The sequence below is a fragment of the Somniosus microcephalus genome, unplaced genomic scaffold (genome assembly GCF_052327205.1).
Source record: "Somniosus microcephalus isolate GS21.2 unplaced genomic scaffold, FLI_Smic_1.0 unresolved_chr6, whole genome shotgun sequence".
NCBI classification, from domain to species: domain Eukaryota; kingdom Metazoa; phylum Chordata; class Chondrichthyes; order Squaliformes; family Somniosidae; genus Somniosus; species Somniosus microcephalus.
The window spans coordinates 30,565,565-30,578,080 of NW_028225184.1; the positions used below are offsets into that span (position 1 = coordinate 30,565,565).

At 48.0% G+C, this 12,516-nt stretch overlaps 1 protein-coding gene across 1 annotated transcript; it reads left to right on the top strand.

Annotated features, from left to right (window-relative positions):
* Positions 1–10,311: 10,311 nt before the first annotated feature.
* Positions 10,312–12,162, top strand: LOC147087161 (protein NLRC3-like). The gene has a single exon (XM_085978069.1). It carries the CDS (start codon positions 10,312–10,314, stop codon positions 12,160–12,162), a length of 1,851 nt encoding a protein of 616 aa, XP_085834195.1.
* The last annotated feature ends 354 nt before the right edge of the window (positions 12,163–12,516 follow it).

Sequence of the window (12,516 nt, forward strand, 5' to 3'; positions counted from 1 at the left end):
TGTCACACTCCCAATTCACACAATGCCCCAGATGACATGCTCAAGGTCTGATACAGTAACAGTGGAATATGCTTCCATTCACAGTCTGTCCCCCTCCCAATTCACACAATGCCCCAGATAACCTGCCCAAGGCCTGATACAGTAACAGTGGGGCACTTGACCATTCACAGTCTGTCCAACTCCCAATTCACACAATGCCCCAGATAACCTGCCCAAGGTCTGATACAGTAACAGTGGGACACTTGACCGTTCACAGTCTGTCCCACTCCCAATTCACACAATGCCCCAGATATCTGGCCCAAGGTCTGATACAGTACCATTGGGACACTTGACCATTCACAGTCTGTCCCACTCCCAATTCACACAATGCCGCAGATAACCTGCCCAATGTCTGATACAGTAACAGTGGGACACATGACCATTCACAGTCTGTCCCACTCCCAATTCACACAATGCCTCAGATAACCTGCCCAAGGTCGGATACAGTAACAGTGGAACATGCGTCCATTCACAGTCTGTCCCACTCCCAATTCACACAATGCCCCAAATAACCTGCCCAAGGTCTGGTACAATAACAGTGGGACACTGGACCATTCACAGTCTGTCCCACTCCCAATTCACACAAAATGCCCCAGAAAACCTGCCCAACGTCTGATACAGTAACAGTGGGACACTTGACCATTCACAGTCTGTCCCACTCCCAATTCACACAATACCCCAGATAACCTGCCCAAGGTCTGATACAGTAACATTGGGACACTTGATCATTCACAGTCTGTCCCACTCCCAATTCACACAATGTCCCAGATAACCTGCTCATGGTGTGATACAATAACAGTGGGACACTTGACCATTCACAGTCTGTCCCACTCCCAATTCACACAATACCCCAGATAACCTGCCCAATGTCTGATACAGTAACAGTGGGACACTTGACCATTCACAGTCTGTCCCACCCCAATTCACACAATGCCCCAGATAACCTGCCCATGGTCTGATACAGTAACATTGGGACACTTGGCCATTCACAGTCTGTCCCACTCCCAATTCACACAATGCCCCAGAAAAACTGCCCAAGGTCTGATACAATAACAGTGGAACATCCCTCCATTCACAGTCTGTCCCACTCCCAATTCACACAATGCCCCAGATAACCTGCCCATGGTCTGATACACTAACAGTGGGACACTTGACCATTCACAGTCTGTCCCACTCCCAATTCACACAATGCCCCAGATAACCTGCCCCTGGTCTGATACAGTAAGTGTGGGATACTTGACCATTTACAGTCTGTCCCACTCACAATTCACACACTGCCCCAGATAACCTGCGCCTGGTCTGATACAGTAACAGTGGGACATTTGACCATTCACAGTCTGTCCCACTCCCAAGTCACATAATGCCGCAGAAAACCTGCCCAAGGTCTGGTAGAATAACTGTGGCACACTGGGCCATTCACAGTCTGTCCCACTCCCAATTCACACAATGCCCCAGATAGCCTGCCCAAGGTCTGATACAATAACATTGGGACACTTGACCATTCACAGTCGGTCCCACTCCCAATTCACACAATACCCCAGATAACCTGCCCAAGGTCTGATAGAATAACAGTGGAACACTTGACCATTCAAAGTCTGTCACACTCCCAATTCACACAATGCCCCAGATAACCTGCCCAAGGTCTGATACAGTAACAGTGGGACACTTGACCATTCACAGTCTGTCCAACTCCCAATTCACACAATTCCCCAGATAACCTGCCCAAGGTCTTTTACAGTAACAGTGGGACACTTGACCATTCACAGTCTGTTTCACTCCCAATTCACACAATGCCGCAGATAACCTGCCCAATGTCTGATACAGTAACAGTGGGACACATGTCCATTCACAGTCTGTCCCACTTCCAATTCACACAATGCCTCAGATAACCTGCCCAAGGTCGGATACAGCAACAGTGGAACATCCGTCCATTCACAGTCTGTCCCACTCCCAATTCACACAATGCCCCAAATAAACTGCCCAAGGTCTGGTACAATAACAGTGGGACACTTGACCATTCACAGTCTGTCCAACTCCCAATTCACACAATGCCCCAGATAGCCTGCCCAAGGTCTGATACAATAACAGTGGGACACTTGACCTTTCACAGTCTGACCCACTCCCAATTCACATTATGCCCCAGATAACCTGCCCAAGGTCTGATACAGTAACAGTGGAACATCCGACCATTCACTGTCTGTCCCACTCCCAGTTCACACAATGCCCCTGATAACCTGCCCATGGTCTGATACAGTAACAGTGGGACACTTGACCAATCACAGTCTGCCCCACTCCCAATTCTCAATATGCCCCAGATAACCTGCCCACAGTCTGCTACAGTAACAGTGGGACACTTGTCCATTCACAGTCTGTCCCACTCTCAATTCACACACTGCCCCAGATAACCTGCCCACGGTCTGATACAATAACAGTGGGACACTTGACCATTCACAGTCTGTCCCACTCCCAATTCACACAATGCCCCAGATAACCTGCCCATGGTCTGATACAATAATAGTGGGTCACTTGACCATTCACGATCTGTCCCTCTCCCAATTCACACACTGCCCCAGATAACTTGCCCACGGTCTGATACAATAACAGTGGGACACTTGGCCATTCACAATCTTTCCCTCTCCCAATTCACACACTGCCTCAGATAACCTGCCCAAGGTCTGATACAGTAACAGTGGGACACTTGACCATTCACAGTTGCCCCACTCCCAATTCACACAATGCCCCAGATAACCTGCCCAAGGTCTGATACAGTAACAGTGGGACACTGGACCATTCACAGTCTGTCCCACTCCCAATTCACACAGAATGCCCCAGATTACCTGCCCAAGGTCTGATACAGTAACAGTGGGACACTTGACCATTCACAGTCTGTCCCACTCCCAATTCGCACAATGCCCCAGATAGCCTGCCCAAGGTCTGATACAGCAACAGTGGGACACTTGACCTTTCACAGTCTGTCCCACTCCCAAATCACACACTGCCCCAGATAACCTGCCCCTGGTCTGATACAGTAACAGTGGTACAATTGACCATTCACAGTCTGTCCCACTCCCAATGGACACACTGCCCCAGATAACCTGCCCCTGGTCTGATACAGCAACAGTGGGACACTTGACCATTTACAGTCTGTCCCACTCCCAATTCACACAATGCCCCAGATAACCTGCCCCTGGTCTGATACAGTAACAGTGGGACACTTGACCCTTCACAGTCTGTCCCACTCCCAATTCACACAATGCCCCAGATAACCAACCCAAGGTCTGATACAGTAACAGTGGGACACTTGACCATTCACAGTCTGTCCCACTCCCAATTCACACAATGCCCCAAATATCCTCCCCAAGGTCTGATACAGTAACAGTGGGACACTTGACCATTCACAGTCTGTCCCACTCCCAAATCACACAAAATGCCCCAGATAACCTGCCCAAGGTCTGATGCAGTAACAGTGGGACACTTGACAATTCACAGTCTGTCCCACTCCCAATTCACACAATACCCCAGATAACCTGCCCAAGGTCTGATACAGTAACAGTGGGACACGTGACCATTCACAGTCTGTCCAACTCCCAATTCACACAATGCCCCAGATAACCTGCCCAAGGTCTGATGCAGTAACAGTGGTACACTTGACCATTCGCAGTCTGTCCCACTCCCAATTCAGACAATGCCACAGATAACCTGCCCAAGGTCTGATACAGTAACGGTGGGATACTTGACAATTCACAGTCTGTCCCACTCCCAATTCACACAATGCCCCAGATAACCTGCCCAATGTCTGATACAGTAACAGTGGGACACGTCACCATTCACAGTGTGTCCCACCCCAATTCACACAATGCCGCAGATAACCTGCCCATGGTCTGATACAGTAACATTGGGACACTTGGCCATTCACAGGCTGTCCCACTCCCAATTCACACAATGCCCCAGATAACCTGCCCAAGGTCTGATACAATAACAGTGGGACACTTGACCATTCACAGTCTGTCCCACTCCCAATTCACACAATGCCCCAGATAACCTGCCCCTGGTCTGATACAGTAACTGTGGGATACTTGACCATTTACAGTCTGTCCCACTCACAATTCACACACTGCCCCAGATAACCTGCCCCTGGTCTGATACATTAACAGTGGGACACTTGACCATTCACAGTCTGTCCCACTCCCAATTCACATAATGCCCCAGAAAACCTGCCCAAGGTCTGATAGAATAACTGTGGCACACTGGGCCATTCACAGTCTGTCCCACTCCCAATTCACACAATGCCCCAGATAGCCTGCCCAAGGTCTGATACAGTAACATTGGGACACTTGACCATTCGCAGTCGGTCCCACTCCCAATTCACACAATACCCCAGATAACCTGCCCAAGGTCTCATAGAATAACAGTGGAACACTTGACCATTCAAAGTCTGTCACACTCCCAATTCACACAATGCCCCAGATGACATGCTCAAGGTCTGATACAGTAACAGTGGAATATGCTTCCATTCACAGTCTGTCCCCCTCCCAATTCACACAATGCCCCAGATAACCTGCCCAAGGCCTGATACAGTAACAGTGGGGCACTTGACCATTCACAGTCTGTCCAACTCCCAATTCACACAATGCCCCAGATAACCTGCCCAAGGTCTGATACAGTAACAGTGGGACACTTGACCGTTCACAGTCTGTCCCACTCCCAATTCACACAATGCCCCAGATATCTGGCCCAAGGTCTGATACAGTACCATTGGGACACTTGACCATTCACAGTCTGTCCCACTCCCAATTCACACAATGCCGCAGATAACCTGCCCAATGTCTGATACAGTAACAGTGGGACACATGACCATTCACAGTCTGTCCCACTCCCAATTCACACAATGCCTCAGATAACCTGCCCAAGGTCGGATACAGTAACAGTGGAACATGCGTCCATTCACAGTCTGTCCCACTCCCAATTCACACAATGCCCCAAATAACCTGCCCAAGGTCTGGTACAATAACAGTGGGACACTGGACCATTCACAGTCTGTCCCACTCCCAATTCACACAAAATGCCCCAGAAAACCTGCCCAACGTCTGATACAGTAACAGTGGGACACTTGACCATTCACAGTCTGTCCCACTCCCAATTCACACAATACCCCAGATAACCTGCCCAAGGTCTGATACAGTAACAGTGGGACACTTGACCATTCACAGTCTGTCCAACTCGCAATTCACACAATGCCCCAGATAACCTGCCCAAGGTCTGATGCAGTAACAGTGGTACACTTGACCATTCGCAGTCTGTCCCACTCCCAATTCACACAATGACCCAGATAACCTGCCCAAGGTCTGATACAGTGACAGTGGGACAATTGACAATTCACAGTCTGTCCCACTCCCAATTCACACAATGCCCCAGATATCCTGCCCAAGGTCTGATATTGTAACATTGGGACACTTGATCATTCACAGTCTGTCCCACTCCCAATTCACACAATGTCCCAGATAACCTGCTCATGGTGTGATACAATAACAGTGGGACACTTGACCATTCACAGTCTGTCCCACTCCCAATTCACACAATACCCCAGATAACCTGCCCAATGTCTGATACAGTAACAGTGGGACACTTGACCATTCACAGTCTGTCCCACCCCAATTCACACAATGCCCCAGATAACCTGCCCATGGTCTGATACAGTAACATTGGGACACTTGGCCATTCACAGTCTGTCCCACTCCCAATTCACACAATGCCCCAGAAAAACTGCCCAAGGTCTGATACAATAACAGTGGAACATCCCTCCATTCACAGTCTGTCCCACTCCCAATTCACACAATGCCCCAGATAACCTGCCCATGGTCTGATACACTAACAGTGGGACACTTGACCATTCACAGTCTGTCCCACTCCCAATTCACACAATGCCCCAGATAACCTGCCCCTGGTCTGATACAGTAAGTGTGGGATACTTGACCATTTACAGTCTGTCCCACTCACAATTCACACACTGCCCCAGATAACCTGCGCCTGGTCTGATACAGTAACAGTGGGACATTTGACCATTCACAGTCTGTCCCACTCCCAAGTCACATAATGCCGCAGAAAACCTGCCCAAGGTCTGGTAGAATAACTGTGGCACACTGGGCCATTCACAGTCTGTCCCACTCCCAATTCACACAATGCCCCAGATAGCCTGCCCAAGGTCTGATACAATAACATTGGGACACTTGACCATTCACAGTCGGTCCCACTCCCAATTCACACAATACCCCAGATAACCTGCCCAAGGTCTGATAGAATAACAGTGGAACACTTGACCATTCAAAGTCTGTCACACTCCCAATTCACACAATGCCCCAGATAACCTGCCCAAGGTCTGATACAGTAACAGTGGGACACTTGACCATTCACAGTCTGTCCAACTCCCAATTCACACAATTCCCCAGATAACCTGCCAAAGGTCTTTTACAGTAACAGTGGGACACTTGACCATTCACAGTCTGTTTCACTCCCAATTCACACAATGCCGCAGATAACCTGCCCAATGTCTGATACAGTAACAGTGGGACACATGTCCATTCACAGTCTGTCCCACTTCCAATTCACACAATGCCTCAGATAACCTGCCCAAGGTCGGATACAGCAACAGTGGAACATCCGTCCATTCACAGTCTGTCCCACTCCCAATTCACACAATGCCCCAAATAAACTGCCCAAGGTCTGGTACAATAACAGTGGGACACTTGACCATTCACAGTCTGTCCCACTCCCAATTCACACAATGCCCCAGATAGCCTGCCCAAGGTCTGATACAATAACAGTGGGACACTTGACCTTTCACAGTCTGACCCACTCCCAATTCACATTATGCCCCAGATAACCTGCCCAAGGTCTGATACAGTAACAGTGGAACATCCGACCATTCACTGTCTGTCCCACTCCCAGTTCACACAATGCCCCTGATAACCTGCCCATGGTCTGATACAGTAACAGTGGGACACTTGACCAATCACAGTCTGCCCCACTCCCAATTCTCAATATGCCCCAGATAACCTGCCCACAGTCTGCTACAGTAACAGTGGGACACTTGTCCATTCACAGTCTGTCCCACTCTCAATTCACACACTGCCCCAGATAACCTGCCCACGGTCTGATACAATAACAGTGGGACACTTGACCATTCACAGTCTGTCCCACTCCCAATTCACACAATGCCCCAGATAACCTGCCCATGGTCTGATACAATAATAGTGGGTCACTTGACCATTCACGATCTGTCCCTCTCCCAATTCACACACTGCCCCAGATAACTTGCCCACGGTCTGATACAATAACAGTGGGACACTTGGCCATTCACAATCTTTCCCTCTCCCAATTCACACACTGCCTCAGATAACCTGCCCAAGGTCTGATACAGTAACATTCGGACACTTGACCATTCACACCTGCCCCACTCCCAATTCACACAATGCCCCAGATAACCTGCCCAAGGTCTGATACAGTAACAGTGGGACACTGGACCATTCACAGTCTGTCCCACTCCCAATTCACACAGAATGCCCCAGATTACCTGCCCAAGGTCTGATACAGTAACAGTGGGACACTTGACCATTCACAGTCTGTCCCACTCCCAATTCGCACAATGCCCCAGATAGCCTGCCCAAGGTCTGATACAGCAACAGTGGGACACTTGACCATTCACAGTCTGTCCCACTCCCAAATCACACACTGCCCCAGATAACCTGCCCCTGGTCTGATACAGTAACAGTGGTACAATTGACCATTCACAGTCTGTCCCACTCCCAATGGACACACTGCCCCAGATAACCTGCCCCTGGTCTGATACAGCAACAGTGGGACACTTGACCATTTACAGTCTGTCCCACTCCCAATTCACACAATGCCCCAGATAACCTGCCCCTGGTCTGATACAGTAACAGTGGGACACTTGACCCTTCACAGTCTGTCCCACTCCCAATTCACACAATGCCCCAGATAACCAACCCAAGGTCTGATACAGTAACAGTGGGACACTTGACCATTCACAGTCTGTCCCACTCCCAATTCACACAATGCCCCAAATATCCTCCCCAAGATCTGATACAGTAACAGACGGACACTTGACCATTCACAGTCTCTCCCACTCCCAATTCACACAATGCCCCAGATAACCTGCCCAAGGTCTGATAGAATAACAGTGGGACACTTGACCATTCACAGTCTGTCCCACTCCCAATTCACACAATGCCCCAGATATCCTGCCCCTGGAGTGATACAGTAACAGTGGAACACTTGACCTTTCAAAGTCTGTCACACTCCCTATTCACACAATGCCCCAGATAACATGCTCAAGGTCTGATACAGTAACAGTGGGACACTTGACCATTCGCAGTCTATCACAGTCCCAATTCACACAATGCCCCAGATAACCTGCCCAAGGTCTGATACAGTAACAGTGGGACACTTGACCATTCACAGTCTGTCCCACTCCCAATTCACACAATGCCCCAGATATCCTGCCCCTGGAGTGATACAGTAACAGTGGAACACTTGACCATTCACAGTCTGTCCAACTCCCAATTCACACAATGCCCCAGATAACCTGCCCAAGTTCTGATACAGTAACAGTGGGACACTTGACAATTCACAGTCTGTCCCACTCCCAATTCACACAATGCCCCAGATATCCCACCCAAGATCTGATACAGTAACATTGGGACACTTGACCATTCACAATCTGTCCCACTCCCAATTCACACACTGCCCCAGATAACCTGCCCAAGGTCTGATACAATAACCGTGGGACACTTGACTATTCACAGCCTGTCCCACTCCCAATTCACACAATGCCCCAGATAACCTGCCCAAGGTCTGATACAGTAACAGTAGGACACTTGACCAGTCACAGTCTGTCCAACTCCCAATTCACACAATGCCCCAGATAACCTGCCCAAGGACTGATACAGTAACAGTGGGACACTTGACCATTCACAGTCTGTCCCACTCCCAATTCACACAATGCCCCAGATATCCTGCCCAAGGTCTGATACAGTAACATTGGGACACTTGACCATTCACAGTTTGTCCCAGCACAATTCACTCAATGCCCAAGATAACCTGCCCCTGGTCTGATACAGTAACAGTGGAACACTTGACCATTCAAAGTCTGTCACACTCCCAATTCACCCAATGCCCCAGATAACATGCTCAATGTCTGATACAGTAACATTGGTACACTTGACCATTCACAGTCTATCCCAGTCCCAATTCACACAATGTCCCAGATAACCTGCCCAAGATCTGATACAGTAACAGTGGGACCCTTGACCATTCACAGTCTGTCCCACTCCCAATTCACACAATGCCCCAGATATCCTGCCCAATGTCTGATACAGTAACATTGGGACACTTGACCATTCACAGTCTGTCCCACTCCCAATTCACACAATGCCCCAGATAACCTGCCCAATGTCTGATACAGAAACTGTGGGACACTTGACCATTCACAGTCTGTCCCACTCCCAATTCACACAATGCCCCAGATAACCTGCCCAAGGTCTGATACAGTAACAGTGGAACATCCGTCCATTCACAGTCTGTCCCACTCCCAATTCGCACAATGCCCCAGATATCCTGCCCAAGGTCTGATACAATAACAGTGGGACACTGGGCCATTCACAGTCTACCCCACTCCCAATTCACACACTGCCACAGATAACCTGCCCAAGGTCTGATACAATAACAGTGGGACACTTGATCATTCACAGTCTGTCCCACTCCCAATTCACACAATGCCCCAGATAACCTGCCCAAGGTCTGATACAGTAACAGTGGATCATCCGTCCATTCACTGTCTGTCCCACTCCCAAATCACACAATGCCCCTGATAACCTGCCCATGGTCTGATACAGTAACAGTGGGACACTTGACCATTCACAGTCTGTCCCACTCCCAATTCACAATATGCCCCAGATAACCTGCCCACAGTCTGCTACAGTAACAGTGGGACACTTGACCATTCACAGTCTGTGCCACTCCCAATTCACACAATGCCCCAAATAACCTGCCCAAAATCTGATACAAAACTGTCAGACATTTGATCATTCACACTCTGTCCATATCCCACTAATATCCTGTGCCCTATTTCCCAGTAATTATTAGAATCACGTGAGGATTTGAAACAGTTCTCAGCTACTAACTGAGTTTGAATTTCTGCACACACCTCTATCGAAATTGCCAATTAAATCTTGCATTATTTTACTGAATAGTGAAATGGCATTGAGAAGTTGTTTTTATGTCAATACAAATAATACTGAGAACCACTTTCTCTCTGTTCTTATTGAAGATGTTCAGCAGAAACACAAGGAAACACTCCGGGTACAAACTGATATACTGAGAGTGAACACTATCCTAATAAAGGAGAAGGTTAAGATTTTCCAGCTGTTTGATCGATCTGCTGAGCTAACGCTCATTTCTACTGTTCGAGATCGGACTCTTGTAGAACATGAACTGCTGGTAAGAGGCCGAGACCATGAAGAGTGGAGAGAAAAACACCTCCGGAGAGAACTGGACAAAATTCGAACTGATCAGTTGTTCCAGAGCTGTTTTTCCCAGAGAGGCGGTTTGTTCCAGAAAATCGGGGGTATCTTCTGGCGATGCAAGTCTGTGAGTTCAGCAGCAGTGAGCGGAGTCTCGGGGATTGGAAAATCAACAATGGTACAAAAGATTGTTCATGACTGGGCCACTGGGAAAATATACCAAAACTTTCAATTTGTTTTCTGTTTTAAATTCTGGGATTTGAACGCTATTAACTGTAGAATAAACCTGAGGAATCTGATACTGGATCTGTATCCTTACTTTGGGAATATTCTTAGGGAGCTCTGGAAGAACCCAGAGGTATTGCTGTTTATATTCGATGGTTTGGATGAATTCAAGGACAGTATCGATTTTGCTGACAATCGGAGAAATACTGAACCTCAGCACATGTGCACAGATCCTGAAGACTGGTGTGAAGTGTCTGACATTGTGTACAGTTTAATACAGCACAAGCTGCTCCCAGGATGTTCAGTGCTAGTGACCAGCCATCCCACTGCATTACATTTATTGGAAAAGGCTTCGATCAGTGTCTGGGCTGAAATCCTGGGATTTGTTGGTGAAGAGCGGAAGGAATATTTCAACAAGTTTTTTGAAGATCAGACGGTGGCAGCAGCTGTTTTCAAACACGTGGAAGAGAACGAGATCCTGTACACCATGTGCTACAACCCTTCCTACTGCTTGATCCTCGGTCTGTCACTAGGCCCCTTCTTTAAACAAAGAGACAGGAATCAGCAGCGAGTTCCCAAGACCATCACCCAACTATATTCCGACTGTATTTACAACATTTTGAAAAACCATGGCCGAGAGATTGAAAGCCCCCGTGATGTGTTACTGAATCTTGGTGAGATGGCCTTCACAGGAGTCTCCGAGAAGAAGATTGTGTTTAGAAATGGAGATTTGATCAAGTACAATCTACAACCTTCCCTGTTCCTATCTGGGCTCATGATAGAACTTTTGGAGAGAGATGAATCTGCCCAGAGCGTGGTGTACACATTCCCGCAACTCACCATCCAAGAGTTTGTAGCCGCACTCTCACAATTCCTGACTCCAGATCATGGGGACATCCTGAAACTCCTCAGAGAAGCCCACAGCAAGGAAGATGGGCGATTTGAGATATTTCTCCGTTTTGTTGCTGGTCTCTCCTCCCCACAGGCAGCTCGGCCCCTGGAGGAGTTTCTGGGTCCATTTCTTCATCAAACCACCTGCCGAGTGATTGACTGGGTGAAGGAGAAGATTGAAGGACAGATTGGAAACATAGGGAGTAATATTGTTAAAAGGAACCTCCTGAACACATTCCACTACCTGTTTGAGTCTCAGAATAAAGCACTGACTCGGACCACAGTGGGATCTGTGGAAACACTTACATTTAATGGATTGACATTGACCCCAATTGACTGTGCGGTCCTGTCTCACGTCATTGGACTCTGTGATACAATAAAAACACTCGATCTACAGAACTGCAACATTCAGTGTGAAGGACTCCAGCGGCTGGGACCCGTACTGCACAAATGCCGGGAGCTAAGTTAACTGTTTATTTGTCTCTAACTGTTGGGTGAATTGTAGAACAGCCATGGATTGTGCTGTTGCTCCATAATGTAGGGAAACAAACAGTTCAGTTAAACCAGAGAGAAGCGGATTCAACACAAATATGACCAATAATAAGAGGATCGGTCAGTAGTTCCCTAAGGACTGGAGAATCTAAAATGGATCCTTGTGAACAAGTAGGGATTTTACAGCATTTATCGGATCAGCAGATACAGGTGACTGAGAGTCTGATAATTTAATTACAATAAGTCATCTTTAATAAAGCTGGACAGCAGAATGTAAACACAGAATATAATCCGGCAGTAAAGATTAAATTAATTTAAAATGTTTTCCACA